This window comes from Vicia villosa, linkage group LG1 (assembly GCF_029867415.1).
Source record: "Vicia villosa cultivar HV-30 ecotype Madison, WI linkage group LG1, Vvil1.0, whole genome shotgun sequence".
In the NCBI taxonomy this organism is placed as follows: Eukaryota; Viridiplantae; Streptophyta; class Magnoliopsida; order Fabales; family Fabaceae; genus Vicia; species Vicia villosa.
In genome coordinates, this window is record NC_081180.1 from 189512596 (window position 1) to 189533210 (window position 20615).

The 20615-nt window shown below is 36.4% G+C and overlaps 3 protein-coding genes and 1 long non-coding RNA gene across 4 annotated transcripts; all 4 read left to right on the top strand.

Moving 5' to 3' along the window:
• Positions 1-2565: 2565 nt before the first annotated feature.
• LOC131621395 (uncharacterized) lies at positions 2566-4243 on the top strand. The gene is made up of 4 exons (XR_009289559.1): positions 2566-3012; positions 3207-3262; positions 3363-3380; positions 3943-4243. It is a non-coding gene; the product is annotated as an uncharacterized LOC131621395 (long non-coding RNA).
• Positions 4244-5419: 1176 nt separating this feature from the next.
• Positions 5420-7324, top strand: LOC131661515 (uncharacterized). Its single transcript, XM_058931089.1, has one exon. The coding sequence runs from the start codon at positions 5420-5422 to the stop codon at positions 7322-7324; it is 1905 nt and encodes a 634-aa protein (XP_058787072.1).
• Positions 7325-9189: 1865 nt separating this feature from the next.
• Positions 9190-10786, top strand: LOC131661525 (uncharacterized). The gene is made up of 4 exons (XM_058931100.1): positions 9190-9741; positions 9823-10150; positions 10241-10488; positions 10574-10786. The coding sequence occupies exons 1-4, from the start codon at positions 9190-9192 to the stop codon at positions 10784-10786; spliced, it is 1341 nt and encodes a 446-aa protein (XP_058787083.1).
• A 514-nt stretch (positions 10787-11300) lies between these two features.
• Positions 11301-12828, top strand: LOC131621400 (uncharacterized). Its single transcript, XM_058892442.1, has 2 exons — positions 11301-11617; positions 12488-12828. The coding sequence occupies exons 1-2, from the start codon at positions 11369-11371 to the stop codon at positions 12629-12631; spliced, it is 393 nt and encodes a 130-aa protein (XP_058748425.1). The 5' UTR covers positions 11301-11368; the 3' UTR covers positions 12632-12828.
• Positions 12829-20615: the final 7787 nt, after the last annotated feature.

The window sequence follows — 20615 nt, forward strand, 5'->3', positions numbered from 1 at the left end:
TCCGTAAAAGTTTGATGTTCCAAATCATGTTTGGAGTGGTAAAAGATGTTTCCTACAACCATCTTTGGGTGTTTGGGTGCATGTCTTATGTGCATATTCCGAAGCATGAGAGATCATAATTGGATGAGAAGTCAAAGAAATATGTGTTTGTTGGGTATAGACTTGATGAGTTTGGGTATCGATTCTTTGATATGGTTCAACAGAAGCTTATTCGTAGTCGTTAAGTCGTATTCATGGTTGATTAAACCATTGAGGACATTGACAAAGTTGAAAATAAAGATCCAATTTTTGAAGATGAAGAAATGGTTGATACAGACTCAACTACTATTGCTCCTGCCCCTATCACTTTCGTAGTTGTTCCATCGGCGAGGTGGTTATTTAAAACTATAAAGACCTTTTTTACCATTTTGCAAACATGGTCTTCTAATGAGCAACTTATTGCTTCTAATGAGTTGAGGTGGTCTACTCGTGATAAAAGACCTTCCATTCGATACCCCTCAAACGAGTATTTTTTTTCTTACCGACAGTGGAGAACCCGAAAGCTTCAAAGTAGTTTTAGAGGATGAGAACAGAAAGGAGTGGATGGATGTCATGGAGGATGAAATGCAATCGCTTCATGAGAATTAAACCTTTGAGTTAGTGAAGTTTCCAAATGGTAAGAGAGAATTTAAGAATAAATGGGTTAATTGTATTAAGCAAGATGAGTGTACTTCTCAAAGAAGATTCAAGGCTGTTTGATGGTAAAAGGTTTTAAACAACGGGAAGGTGTTGATTTTGGCAAGATTTTTGCTCCGATTGTGAAGATGAAATCTATTCTAATGGTTTTTTGGATAGTCGCTTGTCTTGATTTAGAAATAGATAAAATGGACGTGAAAATGGCTTTCTTTTATGGTGATCTACATGAAGAAATTTACATGGAGCAACCAGATGGATTCCTAGAAAAGGGAAAAGAAGACCATGTTTGCAAAATGGTAAAAAAAAAAAGGTCTTTATAGTTTGGAATAAGCACCTCACCAATGGTATCAAAAGTTCAGTTCGGTGATGATTGAACATGGGTACAAGATGTCCAAGGCCAATCATTGTGTGTTTTTCCGGAATTTCTCCGAAGGTGATCTCATTATTCTATTGCTTTACGTGGATGATATGCTAATTGTTGGAAAGAATATTTCAAGAATAATAGAGTTGAAGAACACTTCGAGTGATTCTTTTGCTATGAAAGATTTAGGAGAGGCTCAGAAAATTCTTGGTATTGAAATTGTTGGAGATCAAAATGAGAATTTCTTGTGTAGTTTGATTAGAAGATAGATTTCTTATTTCATCCTTTATTCCTTTTGTCATTTTAAATCCTTCGGTATTTCCCACCAGAGCATTGAAAATAACAAAAAAACAACAATGTCATTTTCAATACTAATTTGAAAGAGGTTGTCATAACTGACCACTCTTTATTTTTAAAGAAAATCAAAGTAGTTAATTTTTAAGTGTCTACAAATAGTCATATGTATTTTTTATCTTTTATTATTAATTATAATATATTTGCTTGACTTATTAAATATAAAGTTAACATCGATGTATTTGAATATATTTAATATTCACCTAACAACTAATTATATGGAATTAAATATCACAAATTAAGTTTTATGTTAAATATAAATATTTTTTTATATATGTAGACACATAGAAAGTTACTGTTAACATTTTTTGATGGGAGCACTTTTTAAAATATAATATGTTTTTGGTTAATATGGTATCTTTTGGAGCCAAGGAACTAAAATAAATTTCAAGAGGACCAAAAAGTGTATTGAACTTTATTTTTTTTAATTTGATTTAAGAAATTTGATATTCATAATTACTTTATTTGCTATAAAGTTCTACCATAAGAAGTAGTATATAAGGATTATTTATTTTCAATCTAAAAAAATTTGTGACTTATATAAAAATTTAAAACTACGTTACATATTTTCATTCCAATTATAAAATCTTGCTATTATTTCTTTTTTTTTAAAACTATATCATATAAATATTTATTATTTAATTATAAATTATTATTAACATTCACTTATGTTATCTTCCCTTTTACCTATTTCATAAATGACATTTTAATACAATATAATTTTCTTAATTACAATTTAAAAGATATTAAGTCCATCTAAGTATTTATTAATTTCATTTTTTTCAAGATAAAAAATATATTATCAAATATATACAAATTAACATTTCTAAATATACATATAACTCATCAAAAAGTAGATTTCTTAATCTAATTAATAAGGTGCCCTATTTTTATTTTTATTTGTATTTAAAAAAATATATCACCTATTCATTTTGATGTTATAAAATCCTTTAATGCAAAATAAATTTTTCATTAGTGTTTAACTCGCATGATTATCTCAATTATAATACGTGTGTAGTTTAAAATAAAAATTTTAAATAAAAGTTAATTAACCATATTCTCCATAAATATAACATCCATATTTCTCAAGGTATGAATAATTAGTGATACCTAATGACAACTAAGTGTTAATATATCATTAAAAATTATTAAGAGAAGGTTTTATTTGGAATACACTACTAGAAATTTGGCCTACGGCCACGCTAAAATTGTCCACAGCTCAGAAACTGTGGCCACATATATGATTTAGCCATGATTATCAAAGCGTAGACGTATGTTATAGAAATATTGAATCCGGAGTGTAAAACTGTGGCCTGTATAGCGGTAGATATTTTAAGCCGCAACTAAGAAACCGAGGCCTATAATTTTCAGTTCAAACTGTGGCCAAAACCCAAAAAAAAAACCCTCCAAAAGTTCCCTCCTTTTTTTTTAGTTTCCCTCTATCTTTTAATATTTTCTTTTCTATTTTTTTTAATTAAAAAAAAGAAAAAAAATGAAAAAACAAAGGCATTGAAACGAGCCATATGAACAAAAACACTCACACTATCTGAAAACTCCATCTCCCAAAACTATCTGAAAACTCTTCGCCGTTGCGCCGCTGCTGCCACCTCCATCGCTTACAGGTTAGTTTCTTCATCTTCATCTCACTAACCTCAATCATCTCACGAACCCTAACCCTCTTCATCTCACGAATCCTAACTCTCTTCATCTCACGAACCCTAACCCTCTTCATCTCACGATTCTCTGTTCGTGTTCCTCATCTTCTCTATCGTCTCCTCTGATTTTGTTTGGACCTAATATATATTTTGTTTTGCAGTTGAGGTACCAAAGCTTTTGGAGGCTTCCTCTATTCATCTGCGTACGATTATCTGGGTACGATTCTCTTCTCTGTTCGTGTTCCTCATCTTCCCTCGTCTCCTCTGATTTTTTTTTGACCTAATATATATTTTGTTTTGCATGTGAGGTACCGAAGCTTCTGGAGGCTAATACGGTAGGGTTTCTTTTTGACCTAATCTATGTTTAAACAAATTCTACTACTGATGTTTGGATAGTGTGATTTGATGCATGTTTTGTTTTGACCTAATCTACTGAGGGCTTCATTTTGACCTAATCTCTGCATTGTTACATCTGTTGTTGTTATTTATGTTAGATTTTGTTATGGTGATTTGAAACTGAGAGAGGCACTGAGTTTAGGTTAGATTTTGTTATGGTGATTTAGGTTAGATTTTGGTAGGGTTGAAAACTGATCTGGATTTTAGGTTGAGAAAGTATGTTAGATTCAAGTTAACTGCTATTTCCGTTATTTGACTGTTAGTATTGTTAAATCTAAAATTGATTTTCTGTTTGGGACGAAATCAGAATGCTAGTTATGCTTAATATCATGAATTGAATTGAATTTCTTGTGATTATTAGAAGAATATCTGTTATTATGATATGTGTATGTGTATGATAATTTATGAATTTTACTCTGAGGATCCATTATGCTGCAATATACTATAGATTATTCATTTGAAGGAAGTTTTTAATTATGTATTTTTTGTTTGTTTGTTTAGGGGAGGAATATTCTTGAAACAGATCATCCAGAAGGTCCTTTTGGCACTAAGGTCAGTGTTCTAACTTGTTTCTGAGCTCACTTAGATTTGTGTTTGCTGCTGCTTTCCTCTGTGTTGGATTAGATCTTGCTAGAGTTGATTTTGACATGTACTTTGTAGCGGAATGATTTGTGTTTGATGACCTTTAAGTAGAAAAGTGTTTTTTTGGCAAAACTAATCTTGCTAGAATGATATAACTGATTCTTGGCTTGGGATTTGGGACTAACTAGTAACTACTTTCAATCCACAATACATAATTTTAGGATTCAATGTTAAAACTGATTGTATGTTTTAGTGACTTGATTTGATGAACTGATGTGCCACTACTATTGTGGCTGCTGTTCATACTACTACTTAGTAGTTTGTTTTCTTAAATTTTCTTGCATCAACTTATATTGGGTCCTATTAATGTTCGTGCATCTCGTAAGGAAGTGTCGCTTATGTTGTAATTAGTTGTTGTTTTTCTTTGGCGTAGAACAATTCAATTATTGAAATGTCTACTTTAAGTTTCGGTATCTGATATATATAGTCTGTGCTATAATTGTATGTACACTTCTTGCGCTCTTAAGTGGCCATTCAATTTACATACTTTAAGTTTCTATCAGTATGTAAACTAAAAATCATGAAGCTGTAGAAGTTTCTTATGCATATTTAGTGAATGTAGCAGAAAGAGAAAGAAAATATTATAAAAAACATGAAATCCTCCTTCTGGTATTTGAGACCAGGTATTCTCAGTCATGATATCGCTTTTGACTGCAGATTGAATTTGTGTGTAACTGCTACTGAAGATTACTTAAAAGGCAGCATTTGTTTGTTTCAAACACAGGGCTATTGATTTTATAAATCTGTTATGAATTTGTGTGACTCTGTTATGAATTTTATAAATCTAATTTTGTGTATGATTAACTTGCGTAGCATAGCTGCAGTGTGGTTATTGATTCCTTTTTGTTATTGATACAGCTCAATTCCCTCAAAGGAGACGAAGGAAAGCGGCAACTCCATTTTATTTGTGTGTGACTCCATTTCTCTGTTTTAAGGTAACAATTTGTGTTCTTTTAGGCTTCACCACATAAATTTTAATACGTGGTAGTATATCTCATGGAATGTTTTGATTTATATGTATATGATTATATAATGCCGTTGCCGTCTAAAAATGAATTTTATTTTATAAATCAGTAATCATGTTAGTGCTTTTCTTACCTAATTAGTTGTATGTTAGGTATATAATGTATATACAATAATTATTGCAAATATTTTGTCCCTAGCTTGTGTAGTTTAATTCCATTTATATACAATAATTCTGTCCCTGTCATTTTTTGGTTGCTCAGCACATGTTTTAGTACTGTTAGTGCATTTTTTTGTATGAATTCAGTTTTGAATGTGTTATGTGTTTTGAATGTGTTATGTGTTGTGTTTCAAATATATAGATTATCAAGTGATGGACAAAGAGTGGACTAAATTACCGTGGTTTAGTCAAGAGTACATCAACGGTGTTACTCGATTTTTAGACTTTGCCTTCACTAATGGAAGACCTCAAGGAGGTGAACTTCTATGCCCTTGTGCTAAGTGTAAAAATATATATTGGAAAACAAGGGATATTATTAGGGATCACCTAATAGCCAAAGGTTTTCTAGACGGTTATGACGTTTGGTTGCACCATGGGGAGAAACTACAAAGGTCTATGGAAATTGGTGATGGGATGGAAGATCAAGAGGGATCACATGATGACATTCCTGGCTTATTGCATGACATATATGGAGATAGGGCAGAAGCACACGGAGTTCATGAAGGTCCCAATGACGAGGCTAGAACGTTTTACAATTTGATTAAAGAGGCTGAACAAGAACTGTACCCTGGATGCAAAGACTTCTCTTCGTTATCATTCACGATTCGACTCTACTTGTTGAAATGTCTCCACGGCTGGAGCAATACGTCATTCACTGCCCTATTAGAATTATTGAAAGAAGCAATGCTTGATTTGAACATACCGGAATCATTTTACAAGACAAAAGCCATGATAAGTGGTTTAGGCCTTGATTATAAGAAGATAGATGCATGCCCAAACGATTGCATGCTATTTTGGAAGGAGCATGAAAAGGACAATTCTTGCACTATTTGTGAAGCTTCACGGTGGAAACAAAATGCTGCAACTGAAGGATGCGAGTCTGAGCAACCAAAAAATGACTGTAGAGTTCCTGCAAAAGTTTTGAGGCACTTTCCATTGATTCCTAGACTACAAAGGTTGTTCATGTGTTCAAAGACAGCTGAGTCAATGAGATGGCATGAAGAAGAGCGCTCAAAGGATGGAAAATTGAGGCATCCTGCTGATGGTAAAGCGTGGAAGGACTTTGATGAGCTCCATCCAGATTTTTCTAGTGAGTCCCGCAATGTAAGACTTGGCTTAATGAGTGATGGGTTTAATACATTTAGGACCATGAGCTTATCTCATAGTACATGGCCTGTCTTGATGATGGTATACAACACACCACCTTGGCTGTCCATGAAACCTGAATATACAATGTTGTCATTGTTGATTCCTGGACCAAAATCTCCAGGCAACGATATCGATGTTTACCTCCAACCACTGATAGAGGAGCTAAAAGAGTTATGGGAATCCGGCATAGAGACATATGATTCTTCAATGAATCAAACTTTTCAAATGCGTGCAGCTCTTCTGTGGACAATTAGTGACTACCCTGCTTATGCTATGTTGTCGGGATGGAGCACCAAAGGAAAATTGGCGTGTGCCTGTTGTAAATCTAACACCAATTCGTTATACCTCAAACACAGTCATAAGATGTGTTATATGGACCACCGTACCTTTTTACCAAGAACTCATTCTTGGAGAGACGATGTCAAATCATTTAATGGAGAAGAAGAACATAGGACTGCACCATCCATGTTAAACGGGGCAGAAATTCTTGAACTCTTAAAAGATTTCAATAATGAATTTGGGAAGAAGAATAAGAAGAAAGTTGATGGCCCGTGGAAGAAGAGGTCAATTTTTTTTGAGTTGCCTTACTGGGCTCAAAATACATTGCGCCATAATTTAGATGTAATGCACATTGAAAAAAACATATTTGATAGTATTGTTGGAACTCTTTTGGACATCCTGGGGAAGACAAAAGATCATATTAAAGCCCGTTATGATTTGCAAGAAATGGGAATTAGAGAAAGACTTCATCCAAGGGAGATTGGTGGAGGACGTTCAGAGTTTGCGAAAGCATGTTTCTCAATGACTCCGCACGAGAAGTCAATTTTTTGTGGAGTTATAAAGGCTGCCAAGTTACCAGATGGGACTGCATCAAATATTTCAAAATGTGTACAAGTTGGTGACAAATAAATATCTGGTTACAAGAGCCATGATGCGCATTTCATGTTACACTATTTGTTGCAAATTGCAGTAAGAAGCACAATGCCCAAGGAGGTGGCAACCCCACTAATTCGTCTTGGTTCCTTTTTCCGCTCTCTATGTCAAAAAGTTATACAAGTGGAAGATTTAGATTACCTAGAAGATGAGATTGTAGAGATACTTTGTCAGTTGGAGATGATATTTCCTCCAAGTTTCTTTGACATAATGGTTCACTTGCCTATTCATCTGGTAAATGAAGTTAGATTGGGTGGTCCTGTTCAATTTCGATGGATGTATCCCACCGAAAGATACTTGTGTAAACTTAAGAACTATGTCCGCAATAGAGCTTATCCTGAAGGTTCTATTGCCGAGGGGTATCTGGCTGAAGAAGCTATAACATTTTGCTCAAGGTATTTGCATAGCAATGTAGATACAAGGTTGAATAGGAAGAGTCGGAATTATGATGTTACCGATTCACTTGAAACAGATCCAGATGATTACTTTACAACTGTCGGTCGTCCTTTAGGGGGGCAGGTGAACCCTTTCATCTTGATGTGAAATCAAAGGATGATGCCCATCGATACATCTATTTCAATTGCAATGAAGTTCAAATTTACATCAGGTAGTACAATAACTATTTGTCCTCCTATGTATTTATCTACTAATCCTAAGATTAGAGATATGTTAACATATAATTTGTTGAATTTTGTAGTGAGCATGATCAAAGTGTTAATTTAAACACTAACAAAAGGAAGTGGACCAAGGCCAAAAGTCAAAGTAAAGAATTTAGTGAATGGTTTAAAACTCGTGCCCAGAATGATGATGTGCCATTACAACTTGAAAAACTTTCTAGAGGTCCTAATTTTGTTGCAAAGAGGTATCCAGGTTACGTCATTAATGGATATAGGTTCCATACTAGGAAACGAGATGCAAATCGCAAAACTCAAAATTCTGGCGTAACTTTAGTTTCACTAACTTCAAGTTTCGCTAGCTCCAAGGATGGAAATCCTAGGACAGAACCCATCACATATTATGGAGCCATTGTTGATATAATTGAGTTATACTACTATGGAAATTTCAACTTTGTTTTGTTTAAGTGCGATTGGTTTGAGGTTGAAAAAGACAAATACGGACTTACTTGTGTGCGTTTCAATAAGAAAATTTATCAGAATGATCCATTTGTGCTACCTTCTCAAGTTCATCAATGTTACTATATCCAAGACCCTTTTGATCCAAACCGGCATTATGCTCTGCAAACAGTTCCACGAGATTTCTTTAACATTGCTGACCCGTCAAACTTACAAGCTGAAAGTGGAGAAAATAGTGATGGTGATGGTGAATTAAATTGGGTTAGGGAAGACATACCTGCAACAATAGCTGAAACACCTCATGAAATGAATGAAGCTGAAAGTGATGGAGAGGATTTTGATTATGATGATACCCTATTTGATTTCATGGACTAATGTCAATTTGTTTCATTTCTGGTGTAACTGATTGGATATGGCATTGAACAAATACATTTCTTTTTTATTTTCCATTTGAACTTTTCATGTATTGGTTTTATGAGTTGTATTCATTAGGAGAATGACAATATCATTAGAATTTCTGATGTAACTGATTGGATGTGTTGAATCTATTTCATTTCTGTTTTTGTAAATCCACTATGTGTTGAATCCACTATGTGTTGAATCTATTTAATTTCTGTTTTTGTAAATCCACTATGTTCTGAATCTTATTTGTTTTGAATTAGTCATAGATCTAATGATTAGTGATTTATTGTTAACCGTTTGAATATTGCAAATTAGTGTTGATTGGTTAAACTTTGTTTCTTTTAATATTTTCCATGTTAACACAAAATGAAGAAGGTTTCAAACTTGCAAAAGAAGACGGCTGCCGCACAAAAGGGTGAACAAGTTACCGCCAATTTTCGGTTGCCTCTATTTAGATCCAGTGCTGAATTGGCTAAGAAGTATGATATCAAATGCGAGATGGTAAATAATAATAATCGTGAAGGACCTAGTAAAGTAGGCATCAGACCTCCTTTTGTGCCTGCATCTAGGGAACTTTTCAACTTATCTAAGTTTGAAACTACTGCTTCAAAGATTGATAGTTCGGCCGATGTGTTTTATCCAACCAAAATGAGGACAAGGCAGACAACTCCCAGAAAAGTAGGGGCTGAATGTACTGATTCAACCAGGCAGCAAGTGATTCCCAAAACAGGGCCTGAAATTGCTTCAAGGACCAGGCAGCAACTTACTAAAAAAACAGGGCCTGAAATTGTTGATTCAAGGACCAAGCAGCAACAAGGAAATGATAAGCAGAATCCTTCAAGTGCAAAGCAGCAACAAGGAAGTGCTAAGAAACAAGTTTCAAGTGCTAAACAACAAGTTTCAAGTGCTAAGCAACAAGTTTCAAGTGCTAAACAACAACTTTCAAGTGCTAAGTAACAAGTTTCAATTACTAAGCAACAAGCTTCGAGTGCGAATCAGAAACATCCTTCAAGTGCAAAGCAGAATCCTTCAAGTGCAAAGGAGCAACCTAAGGAGAAACGGGTGGCTGACACTGCTGATTCAAGGTCAAACCAGAATCGTATGAAAAGGGCAATGGTAGAAGTTGATGGAAATTCCGGGACAGAGCAAGGAAGTGGCTTGAAGAAGACAAAACGAAGCCCAATGTGTAAATCGACATCAGTTGAAGAATTCCTCAAAGAAAATGGAGAAAATAGTGAAGAAGATGAATGTGAGAATCTTGAGGAAGAAGAAAATATAATGGGTGAAGAAGAAAACACTCAGCAAAATGGAAGTAAACAAACTGAAGGTACGTACTAAGCTTCGTGTCATGCATTATTCTTTATTATTGTTTCATTCAAATTTATATCCCATGCTAATTATATTTTATCTAACACAGGGGCAAGTAAGAAAGGGACACGTGGACCAACTAAATGTTTGAAAATCCATGCTAGAAAGAGTGCGGATCGTGAAGAGGTGGTCTTAGACGATGATGGAGAACCTATTGGACCCAATGATCGAACCGTGACAGATTTGAGTTGTTTCCTTGGCACTGTCGCAAGGAATTCAGACTTGTGCCCCTTAGTTTATACTAACTTCAAAGCTTTGAAGAAAGCAAACAAGGACCGTATATGGGAATTTGTCACTGTAAGTGGGAATTTGTCACTGTGTGAATCTAAATATAAGTTGTGTTCCTTATTTACTTGTCACTAATTACCTTTTTTTATTGTAGGATAAATTCATTATCCCTGAATATGGAAGTAGAGCGGTTTTCTCTCGCATAAATGATGCTTGGAGGCGTTTCAAGAAAGATCTCAAAAAGAGTTTTTTTTTAAAGTACACTACTATGAGTGAAAGATTGAAGCATCGTCCCCAGACCGTACCTGAAGTTCATTTCAAGCAATTGATATCCTATTGGAAGAACAATAAAATCCAAGTAAGATAACAATTAGCAATTGATCAATGCTGTCCCTAATATTTAATTCTGTAATTTAACATTTGCTGTCCCTAATTTTGCTGTTTCTGAATGTACAAAATTAGCAAAATCAATGCTGTGAACAGAGCTAAGCAAAAGTATATGCATCGGATGGGCCCAACAAACTTTGCGAGGATTCGTGCAAAAATGGTAGGTGTTTATACATCCTTCAATTTACAATTATGTATTGGTTGAGTGATTCATATTTTGATGTGTTTATTATCAACCCATGTAGCGTGCTAAGAAAGAGGACGGAAAGGAAGTTAGCCAGGCAGAGATGTTCATTGAGACTCGACAATGTCGAAAAGGAAAACAACTGGATGAGGAAACTTCAAGTGTAATTGTAAGCCAGGCAGATTATTCCTTTAATCAACATTTGCCTTTAATCATTTATTTTTCTAATGTGAATATTTTCTAATGTGAATATTTTTTAATTAGTCTAAGCTTCAAGAATCAGTTCAGAATTCAACTGGATCTGAGACATTTAACTCCTTGTTTGGGAAAGAAAAATCTGGACGAGTTCGTTGCTATGGAAGAACAATAACACCTACCATGCTTAAAAGAAAAGAAGAAATTCTGGTTATTAAAAGGCAGCATAATGATGAAGTGGCTGGCATGAAGAGGGAGATGGATGGTATGAAGGCGCTATTTAAGACAATGATGAAGCAACAAAACCCACATATGAGCGACGAGGAGATCTCTAATTTGATGGCAAGTGCTATGGGTTGTTCCATTAGTTCTACTGTTGCTCCTGCTGATCCACATTCGTCTGCATCAACTCATATTCCGCATTGCGAACAGGTATACTCTAAACTACAAAATTGCAGCATATGGCATTGTATAGAAACTGTATAGAAACTGTATTAGAAATTGTATCAAGTGTTTTCTGAAATTAGAAACTGTATTAGAAACTGTATAGGGCACTGAATTATCAAGTGTATAGGGCACTGAATTAGAAACTCGGTTATCAAGAATTAGTTAGAAACTGTATAGGGCACATTAAGTGCAGGGATCATGGTTGAACAAGTGCAGGGATCACATTAAGAAACTGAATTATCACTGAATTTCTGAAATTGTATGGTTATCATGGATGAACAAGTGCAGGGATCACATTAAGAAACTGAATCATCATTGAATTTCTGAACTGATACTTGAACTGATTCTTGAATTTCTGAACTGGTTATCATGGATGAACAATATGCAGGGATCACATCTTGTTACAGTTTTACTGTTGTACAAATTTTGTTATAGTGTTATTGGTTTTATAGATTTTAAGCATCTTGTTATAGTGTTATTGGTTGGTAAAAATTTTGTGAATGCTAGTAACATTGATGTAATTCATTTTCTGGTGCCAATTAAACTGAAGTTTTGAAGTATCATCATTGGTTTGTACTATGTGGCCCAAATGGCATAAGGGAATCACATTAATCATGTAAAGTTTCATGGATGATTAAAGATTCTATTTGGTTTGATTTTAAGCATCCTATTACTGTTTTACTGTTGTAGCTTATAGTGTTATTGGTTGGTACGAGTTGTGTGAATGCTACTAACATTGATTTGTTTGTTTCAAACACATGTTACTTCAGTAGCAGATTTGTATCATCATTGGTGTTATGCATGTTTATTGGTTAGTACACTTATGAATGTTGAATGATGTTATGTTTATTGTAGGGTGGAGAGGAAGCAGATTGTGATGAAGATATGGAAGAAGCTTGTGATGAACATGAAGATGTGGAAGAAGTTTGTGCTGAAGATGTTGATGAAGATGTTGAAGAAGATGTGGAAGAAGAGCAAGGAGAAGATCAAGAAGAATAGTTGTTTTATGTTATCTTTCTAGCCAGTTATTAGAACTTTTTTTGGTTATTTTGGGATGACTCTTTTTTGAGCCAAACTTGTGTTTAATATGGTTGTGTTTAACATGGTTGTTTTGAATTTTGAATTTGGGATGACATCAAAACTTGTATCCAACTATTATTAGTGGCACTACAAAAAAAACATACTTTTGACCTTAATGTTAATTTTATTGTTAATTTTATATTGATAGATATATATTTATATATATATATATATATATATATATATATATATATATAAATATATATAAAATGACATATTTATGTAATGATACAGAAATAAACCGTGGCTAGATAAATGGGTTAGAATGCATAACATATAACAACGGTTTTAAATAGGTGGTCATAACCAAATCGTGGCTATATCTTGAACTAATACTGTGTCGTAAACGTTAAAATGAAACCGTGGCTTTACAATATAGCCACAGTTATTAAGTCATGGCAAATACAAACCGTGGCCTTAATCAAGCTACCTAAACTGTGGCCTAAAAATGCCACGGTTGTAAAAATGGCGTGGTCTATACCAAAAAACCGTGGACTTTACTTTTGGCCACGGCCGTATACTCCACCGTTGGATTTTCGTGGCCGAACCGTGGCCTCAGCGTTACGCCACGGTTATTTTGCATAAAGCCTCGGTTTTCTGGGCGTGGTAGGAGGCCTTTTTTTCTGTAGTGATAGTTAGAATCTAATAGTATAGTTAGAATGAGACTACATGGCAAAGTGATAAATATGAATTAGTTTGAGGGCATAAGGGACATTAGATTCTATTTTCATGTGCTTAAGGGTTATTTAGCTTACAAACTCAGATTTTGTTAAGTGGAGTAGAGAAAGCAAGTGGGAGAAAGAAGAAATCATGTTCATCAACTCCATTTTCGCACTTTAGGTACAACCTTCACTAATCGGGTCATAACTTCTTGCTCACAACATCGATTCAGGTAATTCTTGAAGATTCGGATTCTGCACAAATTTCCTTCGATTTTATATATTAATCCGTACTCATATCTTGTTTATTGATGGAGATAAACAAGTTTGAAGTTGGGTGATCCATTTTGAAAGTGAGTCAAAGTGTGGTTACGGGTTTGATGAAGATGAAGGTGAAGCTTTGACCATGATAGGAGTTCCATGACTGCAACAATATCATCTCAACCTCCATTTAAGCAAGGTTAGTCCTTAGTTAGAGACCTTGGGAATTTGTTATGTTTGGGAATATTGGGGCTTAGGGTTGTGAGTGATAAATCATAATATTTGGTATCATCTTGTTTATGTTGTTAATCAATGATGAAATGTATGATTAAATATGTTTATTACTGTCAATTTGATGCATGCATGTGTTTTAGAAGATTCAGGTCTGTTGCACTCTGGTTTTTCTGTGAAATCGCAAGCCCGCTAAGCGGATTCAGGTCGCTTAGCGGATGCTGTTATTGATTTTCAGAAAATCGCAAGTTTGCTAAGCGGGCCAAGGTCGCTTAGCGGATGTAGCTTGAAAAATCAGATTTATCGCGAGCCCGCTAAGCGAACGAGGGTCGCTTAGCTGATGCTGTTTGATGCAGAATCTTATTTATTCCCTTGAGTGCAGTTCTGGTTTCCTAGTCGGAACCGAACTCCTCCTCGACTATTAGTACATACCTGTAGGTCATATGTACGGTGTTTATGACATGTTATTTAGTAATTCCATTTGACTACCTATGTATGCGTATGATGCACAATATGGAGAATGGTAATTCAATTATTCGTGGAAATCAATTGTATTCGATGAATCATGATTGATTTCTATGACCCGCTATTTTGGTTAAACATTCGGGTTTGTTTGCATTGGATGTTTCGACGCTTGTTATGTGTGTGGTATGCGAGAATCGAAGTGGAACACTACTAGGTGGTAATGCACCATTGTGTGTGGACTAGTTTCCAATAATACCATTGCGAGTGTGCCTGTGAGAGTCTTTTATGGTGTGTCTCACCTGGAAAATACACCTGGAGTTCTTGGTATGATAACACACCTGAGCTACCGTTGCAGTGTGCTTATGAGGGTCTGGAGGCATTTACTCACTCGGCGTTAACACACTTGCGTTCTCGGTATGGTGGAGTTGTGATGCCAATTAGGCGATATCACTTGGATAACTCACCTCTAGCGGTGCGACATAGGCTACACCACTAGGCTCTAACCGGATGGGCTTGTACAGTCAATTAGGCGTATTCGAACTTGTGGATACCATATTGCGTATGGATGATGATGAGGCCGTGACGCCGTGTAGGCAATGTCCCCGCTGTAACTAGTCACGGATGGAATGCCACATAGGATTTGTCGGTTTCATCTAGTGATGGGTCTTGTGCGAGTCTTTTTGACGACAGGTACTTGGTTACTCACCGAGGGTGTGTGTGCAGCCTAGGTAGATTGGTTGTTACCACTTCTGGATTCCCCGTACATGGGTATGGGTTTGCATACGTGTTTGTTGTACTATTTGTGTACTTGTGATATGATGACTCCTATGGTGGATGATTAACGTGTTTGCTCCGTACTTGTACCTGATGTGAGGACAAACCCCTCATCAATGGTGGATTCAATTTTAGGATGTATGTACCCTGTAGATCCGAGTAGACCCATAGGATAGGCGGACTCACTGAGATTTAGTGATCTCACCCCAATCATCTTATCTTTTTGAACTGTAGTTTTGTAGTGTTTGATTGGTAGCAGTGTTGGATTAAAGACTTGGAAGTGGTGATGGCTCGAAGACCTTGTCAGATCTTATCTTCCGCTGTGCAGATCCATCAAAGACACGTGTTGTATATTTCTTAGGAGAATGTCATGTTGTATTTAATATGGATCTTCTTGTATTCTTTTGGCTTTTGTATGTACTCAATATCAATTTTAACGTTTCATGCATAATATACTAGTCAGTTATGTGTGGGATGTTACAGTTTGTATCAGAGCAGGTCGATTCTCGACCAAGCCATGAGACATCATTAGCAATTCCTTTCTTCCTCCCATGTGCGCGTTGCTAGTCTGATTTTACTGATACCTCATTCAGTCGACGAACTTGATCAAATCATCAACTTAATGTGTGACAGTAGAATTACGACAGAGCCGCCACGAGGACTCGTAAACCTGCAAGTGTTGTGAATCCAAGTAATAAGAGTTGGTTGATTGGACGATGTAATTAGAAGGAATGTTTGGAATTCATACATAAGGGGAGAGCTTGATGCAAGATAAAGACAGTTAACTGTGGTAGTAAGACTAGAGATAATTGGAATTCTTAAAGTTTTGGCTGGATGGAGTGAAACTTTCTCTAAGTCTCGGTACCAGTGAAGGAGGTCCACGAAGCATCCGAGCATGAATGTAGTAAGGGAAGTTCTCCGAGGACGTTGAGATGGAAGTTAGTAGGATTCAGTACCGATGATACTACCGGTGACAAATGTGACTAATGAATCGATAGGACGAAGTAACTTTCAGAAGTGTGAACAATAAGTCAGACCTTTCTGATTACGCTGGTATGGACAGTAATTGAATGGGCAGAGTATTAGACTTTGATTCAACTTGGTGTACCCTAAGCGGGAGTGGTTAGTTATTACCTAGTCAGGGGTTGGTAGAATATGTGGACGTGGTAACTTGCGATTGGGAGAATCTGGGATACCCGACTGGTGGAAGATGACAGTTGTATTTTGTTCTCATCATTATGTGCTTAAGTTCTAGAACTACGCTAGACGGAAGACGAAATGATGTAGAAGCGTGAGATGCAGTAGCATAAGTTCCTTGTTAGTTGTGAATCATCTGACCCCGAGGGAAGCCATAGAACTACGCTTGGTGTTGGGCAATCAGGTGAGTAAGGACTAGCATCTATCTAGAGCATCAGTGGGATGATCGCGATAGCGTTGGTTGTTTGGAACCATAGTATTCCTCTCCGAACCGGACTATCCTTGGGATCTCTTGCTCATGCGTTGGATAAGTAAGTACGCGCATGGCATAACAATTCGAGCCGGAATCTTAACTCTTCGTGCCAAGCTTATTGCCTTCCAAGTAAGTAAACCTTGAATGTGTAGCACTCTTAGGTTTTAGCATCCTGAGGAGTGTGATTGGAAATACTTGAGGAACAACGACCCATTGAGGCCTGTTCAGACACCTGTCAGTTGTGACTATAGGATACACATGGAGATCGTTATACGCCACTGAGGTAGGTTACCTAGATATGTGGCTTTGGAGTTGGACCACCATGTTGGTACTACCAGACGAGTATAACGCCACAGTATTGCTATTGTGCACGAGATGTGTTAGTCATTTTTCCGACACGTGTGGGACATGAATGATCTGGAGCTCAAGATAAGAATCTAGTTTGATACTCGTGAGTCGCAAACCCAAACTCTCATAAGATATGTAGGGTAAGGATCCATATGTCGCGCTCGATAGTAGAGGGATAACTAGACATGTGATGGTGAAATGGATCAAGATCCGATACTACGCTTATAAAGACTCTGAGTGAATGTGACCGCGTGAGTTGGCATCAGATTATACCATTGTAGACATTCTTGTTCGAGAAGTGTTAAGTTGTCAGTTGTGCATGTATGTCTAGAATGGGACTCATATGTGACCATGATATCCTAGTCAGTATATTGAGTGGATATCCTTTTACAATGGCGGCCAGTATTAGGGTAGGTGGAGTGTATCTTAGATTAGCTCAATGCGTGACGTATCTGGGAGAGTGTCAGTAGATACTCTGAGAGGAGGAATGGCAACATTGGTAAAGCAGAGACATCCTTGGTTTGGGAAGTGATGAGAGGTCAGTAGGAGAGATGTTCATGGTGCGAGGTGCCATTCCTTGCATTGTAGCTACCCTATGACCGTTAGAAGTACTGTAATGAGGAATGCAGACAAAGCAATTAGCTTAGGGTCAGAATCAGGGACGAATAAGGCAAGAGGTGATTGTGTCAATGGAGTATGACTGCGAGAATGACTGTGAGAGGATAGTTGTATCAGTTAAGTCACATGAGTTGTCAGAAGTGTTATCACACTAATAAAATGAAGTCGTATGGTTGATAAGAAGCTATGTAAAACCGGAAAGATTTATCAGTATCTGCAGTGCGATTGTGAAGGGTTTGTTATACTGGTTAAGCAACAAGACTTGACGGAAGAGCAGTCATAGTCGTTATACATTATGGAATTCGGTAAGGAAAGCGAACTCCTATTTGTTAAGCATTTGGATTTAGATGTTCAGTAGCCGGAGCGTAGGACCAATTTGTGTTTGGTGGACCTAACCCGGATTGGTGGAATCATTAGTGACCTAATTTTGGAATTTGCTCAAACTCTAGGAGTAGTCTTTGTTGAGTATGTTTAAGGCTCTAGAATGTATCTTGATGGAACAGAAGTCCGAAAAAGAATTGTTGTTATTGAAGGATTGGAGAAAGCTTAGTAAAGTAATGGAACTAAGTGGATTGTAGACGTAGCGTGATTCAATCCAGATACCAAGATTTCCAAAAAAAACATGAAATTTCATCCGTGACGAGTTACAGTGGTGACATTGCCTACACGGAGTCACGGCCCCGTCATCATCCATACACAATATGGTTTCCGCAAGTGTGAAGACATCTAAATGACTGCACGAGCCCATCCGGATAGGATCCTAGTGATGTAGCCTACGTGGCACCACTAAACGAGAGTTACCATGTGATATCGCCTAAATGGCATCACTACTCCACCACACCAATCACACCAAGTGTGTTCTGCAAGTGAGACATACTGTAAAGACTCTCACAAGCACACGACAATGGTAGCTCAGGTGTGTTTGTTATACCAAGAATTCTGATGTGTTCTTCAAGTGAGACACGTCCTATAAACTCTCAGGAGCACATCGCAATGGTAACTTTAGAAAGAAGTCCACCAACAATGGCGCCTTACCACCTAGTAGTTTGGCCTAATTCGATTCCAACATACCTCACACTGTGCCATACGCAATAGTACACACAATCGAACGAACGGAGTTAAACAAGTCAATGATATTAGGTCAATAACTTAGGAAAGAAACAATGCCCTTTGATTGGAAAAAATTTGGTTTGATTCATGCACCAAATATTTCTATTTTGAGTGCAACCCTATTTGTTACATATTTTCCAAGTATTATTGGCCCTTAGATGAGATTTGAATCTGAATAAGTGAATGAGGATGATTCATAGAATATCCTTTTATTTAATTATGGTTTTATTTGGATTAAATTGATTTTAAATGAATAAAATCAACAATAATTGGAATAAAATCATAAAATAAATAAATATTAACTCATGGGCCTCTTATAAGCTTATGATCACGTGGGAAATCCAAAAATGTGGGCCCAATACTTAAAAATTTGAATTAAGCCAATTAGGGTTGCAAGCTTTTCTTGAAAATCGACCAACTTGCGCCAATCATATCTCTCTAATTTTTAATCATATGGAGGTATTGCTATACTTTTTAGAAAGCTCAAAGAGTCCTCTAAATGACCCTTTTGGTTTCATCTCAATAGAGTCTTCCATGTTCATGTATGCTTCATTTGAAAAAGATGACTTTTGGTTGACTTTTGAAATGACTTGTAATGTTTTGGCTCATATCTCCCAAATGAAGCATTTCTGGCCTTGTCTTTAGAGAGGCAAAGTTGTAGAGAATTTAATTTCCTTCAAAATAGGCTTTGGTTGGGAAATTTCTGATGGCTGGTCAAAGTTGGATTGACTTTTCTCCTTAAAACCCTAATTTAGAAACTCTTCCTTTTGATGATTTTTGAGCTTTTACTGATGAATCATGATCAACCCTTGATCAAATGATTAATGTAACATAAAAATGTTGATTTTGACCAAAAATCAGGAGTTTTGACCATAATTGACTTTTAGGTCAAACTAGTCGATTGTTGATCATTTGAGCAATTGAATGAGCAATCCTGTGAATCAAGGCTTAAAATTTGGCATGAGGGTCCTTTGAGGCATATGAGAGGTCATGGAGCCCATATGAGATCTTAGAATTTTATTTAACCTTGATAGAATCCAAACCCTAGTTTTGGTCTTTATTGCTTAGGAGGAGAGTGATCATGCTTTCAGTCAGAGATTGCATGAGCCTGTGGAGACTATCTGAGCCCAACTATCTTGAAATATAGTGGGCAAATTTTGGGGTATGACAGCTTCCCCTGTTCATTCTTCTTAAATCTGAGGATGTAGAGTGGTTTGTGTGCTAGTCGGAATCTGAAGATGGAAGAGGATTGAACACTAGAATACCAAGAAATTTTCCCTTGCAGATGCATGGACTTTTAACGGGGATGGGCTTACAGATGCCATCAGGATGTTGATAGGAAGTTGTCTGAGATGGGCTCAAAGATGCCATCTAGGTGTTGACAGAGTATTGTCTAAAGTAGACGCTTTTCAGACTGAGTCATATGCATTGATTGTATCTAAAGGAGAGATTCATCAAAATGAAGTAATGTCTTACAGAAGACTAACTGGAGAGGTTCCTCGAAAGGGTAGATCACTGACTGATGTAAAGAAGGTTAGGCTTTCAACTAAGCTCGGGAAGAAGTGTCTTGTAGAAGACTAGCTACAGGATCCCTGAAAAGGCAAGAAATGTCTTGGAAAAGATTGGATAAATGCATTGAAGAATATTATCTTGAGAGGTTGAGATATGTCTTAAACAAAACTAGCCTCGAGAGGATATGAAGTCTCTTAAACAAGACTAACCTAGAAAGGCTTATAGAAAGGATATGATATGTCTTTAAACAAGACTACCTAGAAAGGCTATGATATGTCTTAAACAATACTGACCTAGAAAGGCTCATAGAAAGGCTCCTAGAAAGGTTCCTAGAAAGGATATGATACGTCATAGAAAAGACTACCTAAAAAAGGTTCCTAGAAAGGACATGAAACGTCTTAGATAAGACTACCTAGAAAGAATATGAAATGTCTTAAACAAGACTGACCTAGAAATCTTCAATCACCGAGTCAAG